Source organism: Lytechinus variegatus, chromosome 1, assembly GCF_018143015.1.
Source record: "Lytechinus variegatus isolate NC3 chromosome 1, Lvar_3.0, whole genome shotgun sequence".
In the NCBI taxonomy this organism is placed as follows: Eukaryota; Metazoa; Echinodermata; class Echinoidea; order Temnopleuroida; family Toxopneustidae; genus Lytechinus; species Lytechinus variegatus.
In genome coordinates, this window is record NC_054740.1 from 19,322,907 (window position 1) to 19,344,808 (window position 21,902).

The 21,902-nt window shown below is 35.2% G+C and overlaps 1 protein-coding gene across 2 annotated transcripts in view; it reads left to right on the forward strand.

Moving 5' to 3' along the window:
* Positions 1–315: 315 nt before the first annotated feature.
* Positions 316–21,902, forward strand: part of LOC121408361 (jouberin-like) — a 30,467-nt gene continuing 8,880 nt past the window's right edge. Inside the window, exons 1-22 of one of the 2 annotated variants that reach the window (XM_041599821.1) lie at positions 316–438; positions 3,635–3,703; positions 5,386–5,473; positions 7,006–7,066; positions 7,809–8,101; positions 9,214–9,410; positions 12,110–12,266; positions 13,288–13,383; positions 13,852–13,954; positions 14,477–14,572; positions 14,982–15,080; positions 15,424–15,549; positions 15,889–15,959; positions 16,321–16,449; positions 16,849–16,903; positions 17,249–17,364; positions 17,706–17,874; positions 18,261–18,378; positions 19,007–19,154; positions 20,057–20,190; positions 20,843–20,983; positions 21,547–21,731. In XM_041599821.1, coding sequence (XP_041455755.1) covers positions 426–438; positions 3,635–3,703; positions 5,386–5,473; positions 7,006–7,066; positions 7,809–8,101; positions 9,214–9,410; positions 12,110–12,266; positions 13,288–13,383; positions 13,852–13,954; positions 14,477–14,572; positions 14,982–15,080; positions 15,424–15,549; positions 15,889–15,959; positions 16,321–16,449; positions 16,849–16,903; positions 17,249–17,364; positions 17,706–17,874; positions 18,261–18,378; positions 19,007–19,154; positions 20,057–20,190; positions 20,843–20,983; positions 21,547–21,731 — 2,664 coding nt within the window. In that variant the 5' untranslated portion in view covers positions 316–425. The remainder of the gene's footprint in view (positions 439–3,634; positions 3,704–5,385; positions 5,474–7,005; positions 7,067–7,808; positions 8,102–9,213; positions 9,411–12,109; positions 12,267–13,287; positions 13,384–13,851; positions 13,955–14,476; positions 14,573–14,981; positions 15,081–15,423; positions 15,550–15,888; positions 15,960–16,320; positions 16,450–16,848; positions 16,904–17,248; positions 17,365–17,705; positions 17,875–18,260; positions 18,379–19,006; positions 19,155–20,056; positions 20,191–20,842; positions 20,984–21,546; positions 21,732–21,902) is intronic. The other variant, XM_041599813.1, reaches the window with a different exon arrangement.

Sequence of the window (21,902 nt, forward strand, 5' to 3'; positions counted from 1 at the left end):
ATTTCAATTTTTCTTCCCAAGGGGGGGGGGGGCGTGCCTCCTGTGCCCCCCCCCTGGATCATTAACTCTTTTTTTTCCTGGTAGGGCCTATTTTCAGCTTTTCGTCATTTTCCTCAAACCGTCACCAATATATATTTTTCAATCATTTTTTTAAGGGGGATTAGAGCAAACTTTTTATTAGAGTGAATACATGTCGGCTCCAAACGTAAAAATATGAATACTAGATTTGATAAATCTAATATTCTAGTCTAACTCCTTCAGACTCTTTATTGAAAACCAAGAGGTCTGTGCCTGCAGACTATTGGCTGGCGGTCGGATTATTTGCAATCGAACGATATTTGCTATCGCATATTTGAATGTGTGATTAGGAAGAAATGGCGATTGCACGGGAAAACGGTCGGGAAAACCAGTGAAACCAATGGAATATGGAGACAAAGGGTGAGTGGATGGTAGTGTTATTAAGGTGTGTACATATTGTGATTGTTTGTATGAATTCCTCTTATCTTTTGAAGGAAGATTCCCAGTAAGTAAGTTTAAATTTTGAAAGCGTTGTCCGTATCCATGGTTATCCTGCAGTCATAACGGTCCCACATGCTGGATATTTTGTCCCCATTGTAAAATGTATTAAAAGACAACTCCGAGTCGGGTCACGGAAAAATGACTAAACTTAATGTTAGGTCTAACGTTAGAATTCTAGATTGTACTTGATGCCCCCAGGGAACATCAACGTTTTTACCTTGATTCGTGATCCTCGACCAGACCTTGTTTACCATCGGCGAGTTGATCAGTGACAGTGATGATATCCATCCACGCGTGATTTGGTTGATCGTAGCAAGGAGGCTTCTAGAGAGTAAAAATCATTTACTAACGTAAGGTTACTCTTAACGAAGCCAGGAATCCTCATCCATTCACGTGCGTGTAGGCCGCCAAAACCTGAAACTTTCGCCCCCGAGATTTCTACTTTATTTCTACTCAGAGTATATGATACTCTGAGACTGAGTATCATATGACCAAAGCCAAGGTTCACAATCGGTTGTTCTACGTGAATGTGAGAGTGAGAGAGATTTAGGAGTTCAGGTAGACTCACGTCTTTCTTTCAAGGAGCACATTTCTAAAGTGGTGTCAAAGTCTAATAGACTGCTTGGTATTATTAGAAGAACTTTTGTACATTTGGATAAGACCTCTATTAAGCTTTTGTTTAAGGGTATTATTCGCCCTATCTTAGAGTATGGCCAGGCTGCGTGGTCACCGTATAAGCTGGGTGAGCAGAGGCGGTTAGAAAGTGTCCAACGTAGAGCTACTAAATTGATCCCAGGTATTAAGCACCTATCATACTCTGAACGTCTTCGCCTCCTGAAACTGCCATCACTCAGTCATCGACGTAAAAGAGGTGACATGATTGATGTGTACAAATATCTGCATGGTTACTATGATTCAAGTTCTGAACTTTTCTATCTGAGACAAGGTGGTAAAACGCGAGGTCATTCCTTAAAGCTAGAGAAAAGATATTCGCGTCTTGATGTGCGTAAGTTTTTCTTTGCTAACCGAGTGATAGATGTGTGGAACAGTCTCCCAGAAGATGTAGTTACTGCTTGTTCAGTGATTGCTTTTAAGAATAGACTGGATAAGCATTGGGAGAAGATTGCCTATGACTTTGAGTAATTTTCGTTTCTTGTGTGTTTCCATGGGATTTTTCACTGTCTACGATACCCCTGCCACCCCTCCATGCCAACATAAGTAGCGCATCTAATTTTGTCTGAAGGAGAGCAACAATAGACATTTCTACTTTGATCGATGAACAGGCTTCGTCCTACAACATCGTTGGAGTAAACTAAACTAAACTAAACTAGGCCTACAATACAAATACATGGGATGCAACTTCATTTCCGACATTTCTGCACCATCAATTTTAGTTTTAAAGAAGAATTCATCAAAAAAATGAGAAAAATATCATGACGAGACAGAAGAGACTTGCCCGATGTTGACGCCGCCATCTTGTTTCCTATTGTTCTTCGCCAACGTTACCCGATGCATATGCACGCGTCTGTTAATTTTGTTGAAATTTTTTTGGGCATCAACTCAAGTACAAGTAATAATAGACAGTTTATTCTCTAGCTATCAAGGTTAATTTAGCCAACAAGGTTAATTTGTTTCGACGATGTTATGAAGGCTTGCGCGGCTAGAATATAGAAAAAGAGGGGAAAATGGGGTTAGTGAAATGTAAACTTCTGAATAAACTTGCTGAATAACTGGAATATTTGGGGGCATCAAGTACAAGTAATATAAGAGAGACAAGCAATAGCTCTCAAGGTTACATTAGCTATCAAGGTTAATTTTGCCAACAAGGTTAATTTTGGCTACAAGGCTAATTTTGTTGAAATTTTGGGGGGCATCAAGTACAAGTAATATAAGAGAGACGAGCTATAGCTCGCAAGGTTACATTAGCTATCAAGGTTAATTTTGCCAACAAGGTTAATTTGGGCTGCACGGTTAATTTTGTTGAAATTTTTGGGGGCATCAAGTAATAATAGAGAGATTATTCTCTAGCTATCAAGGTTAATTTAGCCAACAAGGTTAATTTGATTTGACGATGTTATGAAGGCTTGTGCGGCTAGAAAATAGAAAAAGAGGGGAAAATATGGGGTTAGTGTAATGTAAACTTCTGAATAAACTTGCTAAATAACTGGAAAATTGTTGGGGCATCATGTACAATTAATATAAGAGAGTTTATTCTCTCGCTATCAAGGTTAATTTTGTCAACACGTCTGGGATTACTTGCCGGATCACCGCTTTCATCAATTTTGGGGGCATCAAGTGCAAGTAATATAAGAGGATAGATGAGGAGGCAAGGATGCGCGCTCATCTAGATGCACCTGTTTGCGCATTTGCGCTAGCGCAAACCGGAACTACTTTCTTTTTTTTTTTAAGCGAGAGAAAAGAAATGTTTACATTTCGGAATCATCAAGAGTCATCGGGAAATCAGGGAGTACCACAAGGTAAAAACGTTGATGTCCCCTGGGGACGTCAAGTACAATTATGCCACTTAAACTAACGTTAGAGGCTGTTCATAATCATAAGAGGGTAAAGCCAGCCAATGCTTCTTTGGTTTGGCTGGCTGGCAACCAGTCAAGAATGACCATTGATTATTTTTGCCACTGCCTTTTTGTTGAAAGAACTTCAGATTCTTTTCCTTTTCCTTTTTTTGTTGGTTTCTTAAGTAACTTTTTAACTTACTTGGATCTATCGTACTGTCATCTTCTTTTCATTGTTTATTCTACTAGACCTATCTATTTTTCTTGTTGTTTTTGTTTTGTCTGTTTTTAAGTTTTCTGTTTTCTTTTTTCGTTTCCTTTTCCTTTTTTTTCTTTTTTGATGATCATTGCCTTTATACTTTTTAGGAGAATTTTGAAGGTGGGATCTTATTGTGAATTTCCTTTATCACGCTTGTCAAGCAGAATGGGAAAGACTTTCTTATGTCCCCTCCACTGATTTTAAAAGATATTTCTCTAAAACCCCCTTCTTTCGTTTTCTTTTCTTTTTTTTTCTTCCATATTTTTTCCCCATTTTTAGTGGAGGGGACATATGAAAGTCTTCCTGGTTCACATGCTACATTTGTAATTTGCTTTGTTCACAGGAAAAGTCAAGAAAAAGGGACGCAAACTGCCACATGATGGCAACAGCCAAGATGAGGACAGAGCGTTGTGTAAGTATCAGACTTGTACTTGTATTCAAATCAAGCAGGGGCCATTGTCATTTTCATCATGAGAACATAACTCATTTGAGACACCTAGACCCCTCATTTGAGACACTGTACATACATTGCACTGCACAACAGAATGACAATACACCAGGGAGGCATTTCATCAATATTTTCGTCCGACATGTCAGATCTGACAACTTTCCTGGATTCTGATTGGTCGAGAAGCACTGTTACTATAGTAACTATCGGATTAAACAGGACTTGTCGGATAAAACGTCTGACAAGTCCTTTCATGAAACGCTCCCCAGACGGTGGCCTGTACTTGTAGAGAAGATGACTCCTTTCTCACTATCATCATCTTCCTTATCCTCTCCCTCCTCCCCTCCTCATCATTACAATCATCATGATCATAATTAGGATCATCACCATAATTGTAATCATCATCATCATCATGTTCATAAGAATTGTCATTATCATTATCATCATCATCAACACCATAATCATAATCTTCATAATCATCATCACCATAATCATTGTATCCCCCGAACAGAGTTCGGAGGATACTATGGATTTGGCCTTGTCGCGCCGCCGCCACGTCCGCCGCAGAGATTTCCTTGTGAGCGCTCTATCAGCTGCATTTCTTCTCCAATCGTCTTCAAATTTGGTATGAAGGTTGAGTATGGTATAGCGAAGAAGCCTATTGATTTTGGTGTGGGCGGAGGTCACATGGTAAGGTCAAAGGTCATTTTCAGGTCAACGTTAAAGTTTACATACAAGACTCTCTTATGACACCTAACTCTGCAACCCTTAGTCACTTTTCAACCAAACTTGGATGGTAGATGGATTTGGGGTACCTGTATGTTATGCTGCAGTCAGAGGTAACATGGTATGGTCAAGGGTCATTTTCAGGTCAACGTTAAAGTTATCATGCAAGACTCTGTTATGACACCTAACTCCGCAACCGTAAGTCACTTTTCAACCACACTTGGATGGTAGATGGACTTGGGGGACCTACATGCTAGGGTCATTGTTGCCACGATAATTGTATATTATTGTCAAATTTCTGTGTGAGCTCTATATATCGCAATGACGGATGACGCGGTGGGTTCGGGGGATACATTCGCTCGGCTGCGCGACCCGCCGAGCATCTGTAGTTATCACCATAATCATCTAAAATTATCATCACCATGACTTAATTATTATCATAACAGTGATCATAATGAATCCTCATCTTCTTCACCATCACCATTATTGTATAAATGTTATTGTTCTCATCTGAAAATGAGAAATCTGCCAACTGCAAACAGTACAATTTCCAATTGGAGGTGTTAAAAACTCAAGGGTGATTAGATCCAGGATTCAGCAAGATGTACAATGTACATGTTTTGTCATTTATTTTCTTGATGTTCCAACATTTCTTCTTTGTCTCCATAATGTATATTATGGTCTTATATCTACCTAGTTGTTATGCCTGTTCCACATGGCTCTTGTGATTGGACAGACTAAAAAAAAGTAATTTCATAGCAGTTGATTAAAAATGTTCAATAAATTTTTGATTGATTGCTCAAGCTGACATATATAATGATACAGAACAGCAGTTTCATTTGCAGTAGGTTCTGTTCAGGTTCTTAATGTACCAATATGTTATGATACCTGGACTAATTTTTCATGTGTGTTTGTTTAAGCTCCTCACTCGGAACATCATGAAATTCATAACCAGACACGGGCTAAATTTGATGAGCTTCTGAAGTCAGCAATGGACCAGGATGCAAGGTATTTCTTTTTATTATCAAAATAAAATACAGATGATAATGTGGCTGTTTGTCATTTTTCTCTTATAGTAGTTGAAATGATATTTATTACTTCCTGTATGTTTAATAGAATATATTATTGAATTGCTCTTATTAATATTATATTTTTACATTGTTATTTTTATCATTTTTGTCTCACCTGTGAAGCAAAGTGAGACTATAGGCGCCGCTTTTCCGACGGCGACGGCGACGTCAACATCAAATCTTAACCTGAGGTTAAGTTTTTGAAATGACGTCATAACTTAGAAAGTATATGGACCTAGTTAATAAAACTTGGCCATAAGGTTAATCAAGTATTACTGAACATCCTAGTAGAGTTTCATGTCACATGACCAAGGTCAAAGGTCATTTAGGGTCAATGAACTTAGACCATGTTGGAGGATTCAACATCGAAATCTTAACCTGAGGTTAAGTTTTTGAAATGTCATCATAACTTAGAAAATATATGGACCTAGTTCATGAAAATGGACATAAGGTTAATCAAGTATCACTGAACATCCTGCCTGAGTTTCACGTCACATGACCAAGGTCAAAGGTCATTTAGGGTCAATGAACTTTGGCCGAATTGGGGATATCTGTTGAATTCCCATCATAACTTTAAAAGTTTATGGATCTGATTCATGAAACTTAGACATAATAGTAATCAAGCATCACTGAAAATTTTGTGCAAGTTTCAGGTCTCATGATTAAGGTCAAAGGTCATTTAGGGTCAATGAACTTTGGCCGAATCGGGGGGTATCTGTTGAATTACCATCATAACTTTGAAAGTTTATTGGTCTAGTTCGTTAAACTTGGACATTAGAGTAATCAAGTATCACTGAACATCCTGTGCGCGTTTCAGGTCACATGACCAAGGTCAAAGGTCAATGAACTTTGGCCGAATTGGGTGTATCTGTTGAATAACCATCATATCTCTGTAAGTTTATTGGTCTAGTTCATAAAAAGTGGACATAAGAGTAACCATGTATCACTGAACATCTTGTGCAAGTTAGAGTAGTATTCAAAGTCAGCACTGCTGCTATATTGAACTGCGTGATGCAGGTGAGACGGCCAGAGGCATTCCACTTGTTATTATCAATGTTATGATATTGTTATTATCATTGCTATTATTTTATTACTCTACTTAGTTGAGCTGCCAATGATGTAAATTGATACTGTAATTTTCTAAATGAAAACAATTTTAAATATTGAAAGTTAAGAAACATTCTTGTATGTTTTTCTTGCTCATATCAGACAGATAGCTCTATTAAGTTCTTAATCCTTATTGTCTTACTTTATGTCTAGAATACATGAGTATGTATGGTATATGCCAAAGACAGAACTCTGGCTTATATACATTTCTTAGTTCAAAATTTCAACTTCTCAAAAGTAGTTTGTGTTTAATTCAATTCTTGTAGTTATAGTTACATTAGACAATGAAATAGTGTTGAGATTATAAGTACATCATAAATAAAGTTTTTATGAGAATATTATCCTATTTTTTAATTTCCTTAGTGGTTCTGGAAAAACTTCAAAGAAGAAGAAGAAGGCTAGATCACAAACAGCAGATGCTATGGTAAGTTCATTTGAAATATTTTGATTGGCAAGATTAACATATATCTTTATTTTTGCACTTGGTATTTTCTTTTATATGCATTCATGTCATGATACATAATACATCAAGAAAAATTAAGTTTTTATATTCGATTAAAACAAAAAGATCACACTTCATTTGTTGGAAATCAGAAATACAAAATTATGAATTTTACATCCACAACTGATTTTCAATAAGCTTCAGATTATACATTTCAGAAAGTTGTTTATCTGATCGATTTTAGAGTAACTGACAAGGAGGATCATCTTGTAGTGATTCTGACTCTTGTTTTAGTATCAGAGAAGTGTGTGTTCAAATTCCACTGCGGCTTAAAACTGATCTTTGGCAAGGCATCAATCCACACTTTGACACTCTCTACCCAGGTGCTAAATGGTTACCTAGTAAGAGGGGATATCCAATGTAGAATACCTAGCAATTGAGTTAAAAACTCTTGTTAGAATGCTAATTAGTGAGTGGAGAAAGTACTTACTGTACATCATGTGAGGGTTAGTCAGTATCAAATGACAGGGATGATAATGATATATCAATAAAGTTTGTAGATATACTATTCTGATAAAATTTTTATTATTGTTTGCATTTTTTTTATTATTATTTAGATTTAGGATTATTATGCTAGATATTTTCCAGATAATATATACATCCATGGATGCCTTGTGAATAAGATGTGTCATTTAATCCTGTAAACTACTCTCATTGTCTACAGCTTGAATCACTGAAAAAGGGAGGCGACCTTGAGAAGTCTTTCAATGAGGACACCACAGCTCTCAACAATACCTTCAATGCAGAAGATAGTCCACGCTACACCAAGAACACTACCAATGCTAGACGGAAGAAACTCCCACCAAAGAAGGGCAATGTGAACAGAGGCTATGTTGATGATGAGGAGCAGGGTATGGAGATGACAGAGATGGGAAAGGATGATGGCTTAAAGAAAAAGAAGAAGAAAACTGTGAAGAAAAAAGTCACAGAGGAGGATGAAGAGGAGACTGCTATAGAGTGAGTTGATCTGAAGAGTGTATAATAAAAATTAGTTACCGATAAAATGGATATAGCTTTTCAACAATAGGGTTTTTTATGGAAATCACACAGCAGAAATGTTTATAAACTCATTGGCTATGGGTTAATGGGTTGGCATATGCTAAAAGCAAAATATCACTTTTTCATTTGACAGGAAATAATGTACATATATTGCAAAATTAAGAAGGGATTTAAACATTTGTGTCATTTAAGTTTTGTGCTCATCCAACCATGATATAAAAATTGCAGATTGTATATAGCTGACAACATTTTCTAGAAAAATAATCAGATTTCCTTTTTTCCCAATAATGTTGATGGGTTTACCAACCAGCGTAGAAAATAGACGGGAGCGACGAGCGAATCCGCTCTCATCTGCTTTGGAATCGCTCTCGCAACTGCTTATAACTGCCACATTGAAATCACTCCTATCCATGCCCGCACAGTCTCCCATCCACACCTGCATAGTAGCCAGACAGCCTGGCCAGCGCAGCTGTTCAAATTTGATAAACTTCATCCTATTCAATTCGATGGGCAAAGTTGTAAAAGTTAGAAATTTAATATGTGAGATACAAACACTGAACATTTATATAAAATGAACAACAATAAATTGAATAATCATTTAACAATTAATAACAATGATGAAGAAAAAATAGATAGCAATTGAATAAACAATGTTAAACATAAAATGAATTTGTAAACAAGCAGGACAAATTCCAATGTGAAACCATGCGCTGTATCATGAAAGAAAAGAATGGCTCTGGAAAACTGGACATATATCTGGTAAAATGAAAAATGGCTCTCAATTTTTTTTTTCAAAATGGCTACTGACAGATGATGGTTGATTCTGAACGTTTTCCCCAAAATTATCTTCATCGATCCTTGCGAAAAATAATGTGTCAGTATCTATGTGACATAAAAAAAATTATGATTATTTTGATTTGGGGAACTTTCTTTTATGGTAAATTTATATTTAGAAGAGCATTTTGCTGTTTATTTGCCACTTTTAAAACACATTTAATTGAGCAATAAGTACAAGGTATAATATTCATAGTTAATTCCATTATATTTATCATTATATCTTATTGATGTAGTCCTACAATGACAGTATCAGAACTGGAACATACTCCAAAGAAACCCAAAAGAAGGAGAAAGAAAAACACAGAAGAAGAGGAGCAGGAGGAAGAGCAGGTTGTCAAGGAAACAGATGAAGATCAAATAGATGGGGAAGCTGAAGAAGGAAATGGAACACCTAGGGGAAAAGGCAAAAAGAAAAAGAAGAAAAAGAAATGTAAGTTCACCTTTTTGTGACAATTAAGGTAATGTAAATAAGTTACATACATAGTTTTCAACGATAAAAATTCATTTACACATGCACATGCATTAAAAGAAAGCATTCAATAATATGGTAATATTTTTCAGTGACAGAATGGTTGAACATGTGACAGGTTCAGGTTTTTGTCACAGCTGCATAGCAGAGCGAGACTATAGGCACCGCTTTTCCGACAGCGGCGGTGTCGTCAACATTGAAATCTTAAGGTTAAGTCTTTTAAATGTCCTAACTATGGACCTAGTGAATCATGAAACTTGGACAAGTCAAGTATTACTGAACATCCTGCCTGAGTTTCAGGCCACATGACTAAGATTAAAGGTCATTTAACCCTAACTAGGTCAGGCTTTTTTGGCTGTTCTGTGGCCGGGGGGGGTTGATTCAACCCCCCCCTGAGATCTCGGCCGCTGATCGCGCGAGCGCCGCAAAAGTTTGCACGCTTGTGGTGTGCGATCATTCGTAGTACAAGTACCGTAAGTAACGGTGTATTAACCGCACCCGTGTATTAACCGCACCCCCAACTTTGGACTAAAAAAAAAAAAAAAAAAATTCTCACATTTACATGCATATTTGAGGTACATGTACAAAGAAACAAAATCTAAGTTTTTAAGATTTCAAAGTATCCAAAGAGATTACCGGTATGCGGAAATATGCTGTTCTTGATCAATTCATCTACAAATGTTAGAAAGAAAGAACGGTCCCCGGCCGACAATATTGGCAACTTACACACTCACTCACCTCACAGTCACAGTGTACACACACAGCACTGCCATTACATTGCAAACTACGATACAGTACCAGTCATGCCAGTACATCTTATCAAATTATGATCTGTGTCTTTCCCAGCGTAGGAGGAAGAAACATTCACATTTTTTGCATCACAATCTCACAATCACTTTCAGAAATTTGATGTCTTAGCATGAATTTTGGATACGGGATTACAGGAAGGTTCAAGAAACAAATAAATTGACATTCTTTCCAGTTGTTTTTTACGGCTTCGTGCCGTCTCTCTCGTGCGTGGTTTACATGGTATCTTATGAAAAGCAAACAGGAAGGAAAAAACAAGCTGGCGCGAAAAGGGACTTTGAATAGCGCCAGCTTAAGTCGCACTACAACCACATTACAACGCAATAATTAAGCTCACTCAACTCTCGCTCAGCAGTGACAAAATATTACCGAGTATGCTTGGCGTCTCTTTTAAATTAGCCAGGGAAATTCACTACTTTGAATCAAGAATAAAGTCAAAATTAGTGTCATGAAGGTGGGTGCGTTTGTTATGGACAATATTTGATTAAGATCATAATAGTTGCTTCCCATTACCCTCGGCTCATACCTCTCTAAACGACATTGCCTGGGCGGCTACGCCCGGCCACTCGATGTGTTGTGATCTGGCAGACATTGTACATGTACGGGAGGGGTTACGGCGGGCTGGCTCAGACCCGTCACCGTGTATAAACCGCACCCCCGACTTTTGCTTCTATCCCGCCGAGAAAAAGGTGCGGTTAATACACCGTTACTTACGGTAATCTACATGGCTGTATGGTAAAATTTTCCAAAATAATGAGATTTTATTTTATATGAATTATGCTAATTTATGCATAAATCATACTTTTTGCTCTAATTCAGTAAATAGAGTTCCTAGAATGCTAATTTTTGCTAAAAATATTCTTTGTAGCATTCTTAACAATCGCAATTGAAAAAAACTTCAGTTTTGGAAATCAATTTCTTATGTATTTTATTGTTTTATGAAATTCTTATGTATTTCTCTGTTTTTCAACCTTGTGTTTTTCTTTGATTTTTTCACCACATTTATTGCACAAACTTTTTGAAGCATAATTATGCTAAAATCAATTGATTTCAGCTGTTCAAAGGAAAAATAATCATAGCTTTATGAATAAGATGAGAAAACTCAATTTGCATTGACTTTGTACACAAAATCACGTTTTGGAACAATTTTTGGTCTGACATGCACTTACGAAATGTTGCGTAATTTCGGAACCGCGTACCCGGGTGTCGTAAATTTGGTCTCAAAAGATGCGCGAGACTTAAAAGTATAAACTCTGTGAGTGGCGCGGTCAAAAAATTTTGCGCGGCGGAATGATCACAGAAAATGTTGAGGGGGGATGATTCAACCCCCCCGGCCATTTTAGGGTTAAGGTCAATGAACTTTAGCCGTGTTGGGGGTATTGGTTTAATTGGCATCATAAGTTTATGGATCTACATATAGTTCATGAAACATAGATATATGGGTGATCAAGTATGAGTGGTTGTTTTTCATCATCTTAGGTCGCTTGATCAAGGTCAAAGGTCATTTTGGGTCAATGGACATAGTATTTTATTATCATATGAGTGTTTTCTTTTGTGAATACTTATTCAATAGCTGTTTTCAAGGTCAGCACTGCTGCTATATTGAATTGCATAATGCCGGCGAGACATGTTTGTGGAAAGTAACACAGTTCAGTTTGCTAAACATGGTATTAATACTGAATTGTTTTATAAATATGTGTTTTGATTCTATTCTCTTTGTTTCCTTAATATATTAATAAACACTGACATTTCATCTTGGTGAAGTTTATGCAGCAGGAAGGTGCTACTGTTCCTTTATGTTATTTACATTAATGTTGATATATCTCTTATTATAAAACAATTCTTTCAAATAGCCACCAGTATACCTATGCCTGCTGATGACGGTCAAGTATTGGGTGTGATCATTCATCGAAGTGACCGTCTCAAACCAGACCTCTACATAGCTCATCCATTGGTCAGAGTTCATATAGTGGACTTGAAGACAGGCAAATATGTAATGAAATCCAGCAGGTAAATATGTAATTTTGTAACTTGTATTGAATTAGTGCCACTTAAAGGTAAATGCTAGTTTTGGTAACGATATCAAAATGAGTTCGTACAGAATCCAATGAAATGACCACTAAAGTGTCTGTTTGTATAAATAAAACGCATGTGCCAAAGGATTCTGGAAGAAATTGTGTAATTGCTGAGAAATCAGCAAATAAGCACGGGATTCGGGTAGGGCGTCGGCCCGACGCCCTAAGCAATAATTATACATTGTCCCACGTGCGCTTATCTGTGTTGGGGATTTTCGGTGTGAATATTTTTCAGCGTAGATTTCAAGATTTCACAAAGTCCAGTTAATGTAACTGTACCAGATCTAGATCCTCGATGATATACTGGCAATTAAGCCTTGTTTTACAGACTTTCTCATGAAATCAGTGTTAACTGCAACTACTGGAATTTCTCTTTAATGTCAATTTTGTACTGCTATGATGAAGTATTTAGATCAATTGACTTCTGCTTTGCTAAATAAATTTTTGGAACACCAAAATCTGGGGCCAGTTATAATCAACAAAATTATGGTCATTGAAATTTGATTGATTGATTGCATATTCATCATAAAAATTCTTCTAATGTACAATTTTTTTTCTGAAAGTAATCTTGCTCCTATTCATATCTTGATATTTTTTTCACAAAATACCTAGAAATCAAAAAGAAAATGATAAGGATTCATATTTTGCAAATTCTATGAACGCCTATTGTATGGTGTTTTCATTGATTTTAATATTATTTAACACGATACGATTATGCATCTTCATTTGATCTATTTATTTATTAAAATATCTTATATATCTTTATATACTGGATAACATATTCAGATAAAAAAAATACAATGTTTTTCAACAAGGTCCTCTTACATTAAAAATATCAATATCAAAAATGCGTACGAACTTAATTTAAAATACAGGGTAATTTGATGATTGAACATTTGCTGCCTAATAAGTTTACATGATTTTACACTGAGAATTTGTGTCCTTTTCTGTTGCAGGGAGAGAGCTGTGACATCATACTATGAGACAAAGAATGAGAACCTAGAGTACATCTTGCCAATCCTAACCCAACCATTTGATTTCAAGAAAAGAAAGTAAGTTGGTGACATGGGGTCGAATGGGTATCGATGGTATCTGCACATTATTGTACCATTTTCAAAGACCAAAAGAACTTAAAAGGTTTAGTCGTGCTTTCTCGACTTAAAGTTATTTCAATTTCTTTACTGATTCAAGAAATCTAGACAATGATTTCAGACATAAGTATGACAACATTCTTCATGAATAATGTAATATCAGCGGTCATGTTGTATTATCATTAAGTGATATCAAACTGCTTTATTGAACTTAACGTTATTATGATAAACATAACATAATCATAAAGAGCTGATTCAAGAGACTACTGATATGATAACAAGAATGTCTTTGATGTTGTTGTGAGATTAATGATTCTCATTAGGAAGTTTTAATCATCTTTGATGTATTTTGTAGCACTGAATTTGAATGATGTATGTATTTATTGTGAACAGGATAAGATACTAAGTATGTTTTTTTTTATTCATTAGATCCATGACACCATGTTGGGAGGATCAGATTATCTTCAATGAAAGCTTTCAATATCTCATTCAGGACAGAGATGATTGTCCAAAAATAATTATCTTTTTTGAAGTAAGTATACAAGGATGTGAAAAATTTAGACTGTGATACATGTATTCTTTTTTTTCTTCTTTAAAAAAATGCACAACAGAATCGTTTTGACCTTTCATCTTTTGATTTCAACTTCATGAAATTTCAAACTAGCAGTAAGAAGAGCAAAATAGAAAATCTGTTCACTTGAGTTAAGGGTCTGAATGTGCAGCCTATAATGCTTTGTTTCCTGAAGGCCCTTGAAACAGCAAGTTTGTATGTGCTAGTCTTTACGTGGAGACCCACTTGTTGATCGAAGCTTCAAACAGGGTCTATGCCTGCAGACTATGCTTTTGTTGTGACTTGAATAAATAGATATATAAATGAATACATAAATTAATAAATATTTCATAAAATGAATGAATAAAAATAAAATTTAAAAAATGAATACATAAATAGATGAATAGATAAATAAAATAAATAAATATATAAATAAATATATAAATAAATAGTTAACAAAATAAATAAATGAATTAATAATTATCATTCTGTATTTATTTTCAGATTCTTGATTTTGTAAGTATGAACATTGCTAGTACCAGACCAAGACTTCTCAAAGGACAAGGTACATGGCACAGAATAGCATGGGCATTCCTCAAGGTAAATGGATGTTGCTTTACCAACCCTCTCCTCTCTCTCTCTTCATTTACATGTATACATTTCTCTCTATTCCTCCAGTGCAATTTCATACATTTGTTTCGTTTATGCTAGTCCACTCTTTTTTTTTGGTAATTGGAATATGTTATCATTTTTGTATTGAAAAAAAGTTAGTATCATTTAGCACACCTATTATAAGAAATTATATCCTGATTAGTACAAAGAAATAAAACAAATAATTACAAAAGTTGATTAAACAGAATATTTTTAAAAATATATGCTTGTAGTTCGTTTTTTTTTTTATATATGATAACTTGTCTTAATGCCCCATGGGCCTATCCACTTGATCTCGATGCCTCTTTAAAACAGTGTAAAAGAGTGTAATGGGATCTTGCTATTTTGTCATTAACAGCTTGTTGGATCAAATGGTGCTCCCAACACAGAGAAGAAAGTACGTCTACAACTCTTTTACCCACCCTTTACTTACAAGGCTAAACCAGATCAAGTTGATGTAAGTTGCATTTCATTCATTCAGAGGCAGACATTCATTACATTCTTATTCATCTTAAAAAAATGTATATTTTAGTGATATAATTGTTTCTGTTTTTTTGCTTTTGTTGAGGTATGTAAGTGTTATCTTCTTATGTGATGAAATATATCACAAATTCTGTCAGGAATGAGTTGCCTTACAGATAAATAATATACAGTCAACATTTTACTAATGTTGACTATCAGATATACTTCTGAGTTTGGTATGTGAGGACCTATACAATGACTGTATAAATAATTCATGTAATGTGTGTACAGTTGTATATGTGACCTGACCTCTTGCTTTGACCTTTTGTCACTAACAGGTGTTTCAGTGGTGGGAGAACATTCATCGTCAGCCCTATCCAGCTACTCTCTATGTGACAGTCAAGTCTATCAAACCACCTCAAGACATCAATCCAGCTACACGCTCTCTCTTCGCCACTCAAGAGGTTAGCATGCCATTTGTGTAATAATTAGATTTTTTAAGGCAGTTTGATAATTATTTATTATGCATGTATGCTCTGTCAGTGATATCCATCAACTTGTGATTACTCAGAGAAAATGTTTGTGATTCTTATTTTCCCTGGCAAGTTTGCTCATAAAATAGTTATTCACTCATTTTTCATTCTTGATCTTATCCTGAAATAATATACATGTATACATATGTACATTTACTGTATCAGGATTTAAATCTTTAAATATTAATGTAATGAAGGATATTTACATGCTCTCTTAGGCATTGTAGCTTATTTGTCTTGTTTTATAACATTCATGTGTTTTGTCTTTAGGAACGAGGATTGATGACGTACAAGGAGTTGAAAGAGACCATGTCACTGAGGAACAAAGATCAAGCCCTTAGGTATGTAATTGCTGAAATAAATATTTGATTGTGATATTTTTTTTCTGTTCATGGTTTCACAAAGGCAACTTAGGGATCTTGGCCATCTGTCAATTTCAAAAATATATATGAGTAAAACTTTCTCCTGCTATATATTTCAATTGTTAGAAGAATGTTTTTGCTGGTATAGAAAAAAATGTTCCTGCTATTTTATGTACAAGATCATATGAATGCTAAAACTGTTATGAAGTTCAAACTACTAAGATTTTGTAGTGGTCTTCATTTTGGGGGTTTTCTTTTAATTAAAAGCTTTTACTGATTTTAGTTATTTATTTAATGTGTATTTAAGTAATCTCTTAACTCTTGAATTTATTATCTTTAGTCGAGCAAATGTTCCATCTCTGTGGTCTAAGCTACCTGGTCAGACTTGCCGAATCCCAAATAAAGAGATCCTTTCATTGGCTGGTGATAAGAAAGGATGTCATGTGATCAAGTTCTCTCACGATGGACAGTAAGTATACTTGCTACATGATTCTTGACCCAGTGATTCCAAGCAACAATGCTTTCTGTTTTATTTTTATTTTTTTTCACTCAGTATTGTGCACTGTGAACTATGCTAATACATTTTTAACCAGAGCATGGCAGTGGTAATTGATTATAACACTTTATACTTGCCTGTATGTCTCTTGCATTTGAATGTGCTCGGCATATGCAAAGGGGTTTCACGTAATACTGCATTTTCACCTTTACATAGTTCTGAATGAAAAACAAATCACATGAATACAATGTGTGCACTACATAACTTCTAGAAAATCATTATTATTTAATTTCTTTCAATGTCAAAATTAGAAAAAAAAATGAATTATTTTCAGTGTTGTTAACTTACTTATGCTTATTACTTTCATTTCAGTCTCATTGCCTGTGGGTGTAAAGACAAGGATGGATATCCAGTAATAGTATATGAGGTAAAGTATTACCGCATGTTCTGCTAAGAAAATTCTAGTGTCATATGAATTTTTCCTTCGTTTGTATGATATCAGAGGGATACATATGCACCACCTGCACACTGAATCTAGCAGACTGTATATAAGTGCACCAACAATATCACCGCAGGATCACCACATCACCTGGAGCACCGGCAGCATCTGATACAGCACAACCATCTCCAGTACAGTGTCTATGCATTATATTCATATTTCAGTAATATTGCTGTAAAATGTGATTGTTAATTGTTTGTTTCCTTTTATTTTCCAATTATGTAGACCTATGTATTATCATATTCACCCTTCTTAATATCTTGTTCTCATCAGATTCCGGATGGAAGAGAGAAATGTCAGTTTCCGGGTCATTATGGTTTGATTTATGATATCAGATGGAGTCCCTCAGGAAATGATATACTTACAGCTTCATCAGATGGCACAGCGAGGTAAGTAAGAATGCTAGGGTGATGATGGTGATGATGATGATGACGATGATGATGTTGATAGTGATGAGAAAAGAGCAGAAAAGAAGTGAGTATCATGTTTTGAAATTTATTGAGGATTGACTATATGAGAATTCATATAGGCAATATTGAGAATTTCTTGTAGAATGGAGCAGAAGGTGAGTGAGTATGACATTGAAAGGATAATGAGGAAATGTGATATCCATTATCAGCATACTGGTCTGCATCCTTCTGTTACTGGTCTCAATGATGCACTGCTTGACATACATCATGTTGTCAGAATGTCCACCTTAAAATCTGTGAATGTTTTTGATTTCCTGTAGAATATGGCACATTGACATGCCTGATAGTGCAGCTCTGAAGGTCTTCCCACACCCATCTTTTGTATACACAGCTCGTTATCACCCTGGCTATGAGACCTTTATCATCACTGGTGGCTATGATAACTTTATTAGGGTATGGAGCACTGAGAGCAACTCACAAACTGGAGAGGTAAGAATCAAAACATTTGACAGCAAACTTTTAATAATGCATGTGTAATTGTCGGATTTTCAAGGCAGTTAGAATTTAGCTATTTCACCTGATACAGTACTCCTTGTAACCAAATTATTGTGTAGGAATCCAAATATATAAGTCTTTAGATCGTAAAGTTAACTCCATAATGTCATGCTCTGTGCTGAAAAAGTCTTAAAAACAGTACATTCATGTATTAAATTGTAAGGCTATTCATATTGACGACTTTTCAAATGGAATGTATTTTTTTCATTTTGTTCGGCCAACTTTTCTTGGTTGTGGTTACCTTCCATCCATGAATCCACTAATCAGTCACAAAAATGATGATATACCCATTGTGTTTTATTTCTCTCTCTTGTTTATAGTTGATGTACGAGTTCAAAGGTCATGAAGGCTTTGTCAATAGCATAGCCTTCTCACCTGATGGGACCCACATGTATTCTGGTGATAGTCAAGGGAGGATCATATTATGGAAGAGTGCTGGTAAGTCTTTGATGATGATTATGATGATGATGTTGGTGGTGGTGGTGATGATGATGATGGTGATGATGAGGTTGATGATGCTTAATGGTGATAATGATGAGGATGATGTTGGTGGCGATAATGATCATTATGATGATGGTGATGATGATGATGATTACACTGATGGTGATAATGATCATGATGATGATGGTGACGATGATGATGGTGATGATGATGATGATTACACTGATGGTTATAATGATCATGATGATGATGGTGAAGATGATGATGGTGATGATGATGATGGTGATGATGATGACGACGATGATGATGATGACGACGATGAATGATGATGATGATGATGATGATGATTTGGAATAATTAAATTGTTGATGATGATGATTTGGAATAATTAAATTAATGATGATAATGATCCATTGGAATGATAACTTCGCATTTATGGCATTCAGGACATTCCATCCTCACCTTTTTTTTCTACTTTTTTGATAAAACATTATTGTTGAAGAAATCAATTTTCTGCTGATGATGGAAGAAATCAATTTTCTGCTGATGATAGAAGAAATCAATTTTCTGCTGATGATGAGTTAACAATGATGTATACTTGTTCTTAATGTCCCTGTTCTCCCAGGTTCTAATGGTAATTGGATGATGAAACAGCATGTTGATGATAAAGATGTGACGGGTGTTCCAATAAACAGTCTACAGGTTCATCCTAGTGGGCGTCGTCTTCTTGTACATTGTAGGGATAATCATATACGTATGCTGGATCTTAGACTGTAAGTTGATCTTGATGTTGATTAAATATTATACATGGCATTGGAGTGAAGAATTTGAGGACCCTGTGGGATGTGGTTGACTTGTTTGGAACATATAAGTATACAATGGCTGTATGCAATAGAGTATGATCTACACTGTCCATCTCTTTTGTTCGACCTGCATAGCAGAGCAAGACTATAAGCACTGATCCACATAGATTTTCATGGTGTTGACTGAGTGTAAAACAATCAAAAATGATAAAATGACCATTTTCAGTTGATGTTCCAACACCATGAAAGTCTACATGTGGGACTACAGTTTTGACCAAGTATGACATCATAAAACAATATTTCAGAGTTCACATAGAGGGGAATATTCTTCTTCTTGATAGTTTCTGACTAAATCAAAACAATATCAAGGATATATGGAGAATAGATGGGCATTTAATGGATTTATAGATGCAAAATATGAAATTTTATCAACTTTCGATGCGGCTTTTTTCTAACCTAAAATAATCTTTCAGAGTCAAGAAAGAGGTGAATATTCTTTATTTTCTGGAAAAAATAATGTTAAGAAAATATGGAAAATAAATGGCCAATTCACATTTCATGAATTTAAAGATGCAAAATATAAAATTTTAGCAACTTTGGTAAAGGTTTTTTCTCTTTTTCATTTTACCCATAACCATAAACACCCATTTATTAATAGCATTTAAATGTTTATCAAAATTGATGTAATGATTAGGCCTACTTGCAATGATAATATCTTTACAATGTAATGAAATTGGATGATTTGATTATAACTTTTTTCTTGAAAAAATAAATCTTATGAAATATAAATATATTTACTTCCATTTTGGTGCAAATAATTAACTGTGATGTAATATAATCACAATTGATTTGTCCTTGTTTTGGCTGTACAGGTTCTGTATGATGCAGAACTATGTAGGTGTATTGAACTTCCGTGAGCAGATCAGAAGTGCTCTATCGCCTTGTGGGTCCTTTGTTTTCTCAGGCAGTGAGGATAGACATGGCTATGTATGGAATACAGATACTGGTAAGATGGCAAAGAATTTTTTTTATCCAATCCTTAAAATGGGTGACCTGGGCCTGAATGATAACTTTGTTATTAGTTTTCCCTGAGAACATTGCCCAATAGCCATGGAAGAATTTCTCAACAGCAAGTATAATAAGGGTTTCAATAGAAGTCACAATTGATAGCAGTTATCAATAATGGTATCTTTTTACCATAGGGTCCTAAAGGATCATCTTGATGAGTCAAGATTACTAAATAAAACTTATTTCATTCAAATACTGCTTTATCTATTGTCATGTGTAACTTTTCAGTTGACTAGCATTATTTTTTATTTTTCATATGACCCTTGAATTTCATTTTTGTTTATTTGGGGTGAGGGATATATATCTTACGTCCCTGTTTATTATTTGCATTTTAGGAGTATGGACTTCATTCAATGGGTTAATAATAAATTATATTCTATTAGACTAAATGAAAATGATTAGATGTAGGGAGAGAATAGCAGAAACACAAAGAAATGCACAAAAATGAGATGATGAAAAAGAGATACAATTCATTCATTCAAACACGAATCGTTGATATGCACATAATACTTTTATTAATTCAATTCATTGGCTATAAGACATCTTATTTTATTAAGTTCTAAACCATTCAATGTGCTTGAACCTTACAGGTGAGCAGGTAGCTGCATACACACAGCTAGGTTACAGGCAACCTGTATGTGATGTAGACTATCACCCTCATGAACACATGGTGGCGCTATGCTCTCGCGGTGAAGGACATCCAATTCAAATCTACATCTATGATGCAAAGGGTAGGTACATAATTCAAATTATTTGGTATTGTGATCAATTGTCATATAATAAATACAGTCTTGATTGTGTAATTGTAATCTACCTGGATAGCTTAGTTATTTAGTTGTTTAGGGATGTATTGTCATGTACATGTACCACAGATAACGAAGAGTGATATTTTGCTTCTGGTTGTTAGTATAGGGTTGGGCTTTATACTCACAATTCTCAGAGATTCATATGAAAGAAACAGTAGATTTCCATGAGGTAGAAATAATGTTTACTCTGATGATGTTGTACCTACAAATCATATACCCTAGATTATTTTTCAACTGAAATCTTATGATGTAGATGAACAATTTGAGATATTGTCAACAAAAAAGGAACCAGCATGCAGATTATTCAGAATAGTATAATAAATATAATCATTAAACTCCAAGACTTCCATGTTGCTTTTCAGTATTTGGATTTTTCTCTTAAAAAAGAAACATTTAAATTGTAATTACTAACTCATCCAAAAAGTATAATTATATGAAAAGAAGCTGTATCATTCATCATTTCCATCATATTTTCATTTTCTATATAGTTGCCCATTTGACGATGGGTTTTGCCCGTACCAAGCTTGGGAAGGAGGCAGACGATGGCAATGTAACAGAGGAAGAAGAACGTCTGATTGGTACACTACGGACTAAACATGACATAGACCAGGATATAGAAGACAAGAAACAAGAACGACTTGCCCGTGTTAAGAGAAAACTTGCCTCTGTTATGGTATGTGATGGCCTGGCTTTCATTCCTAGTTTTGTGGTGTTCTTTCCTAACCTTTTGTAGTTCAAGAGCTTGCTTGCAGTTGATAGCATTGTTGTAGTGATTTTCAGTCAAAGATTGCAGGGTTCCAGCTATCATAGATTTCAGTGGTATCACATACATTGATTTCCCATT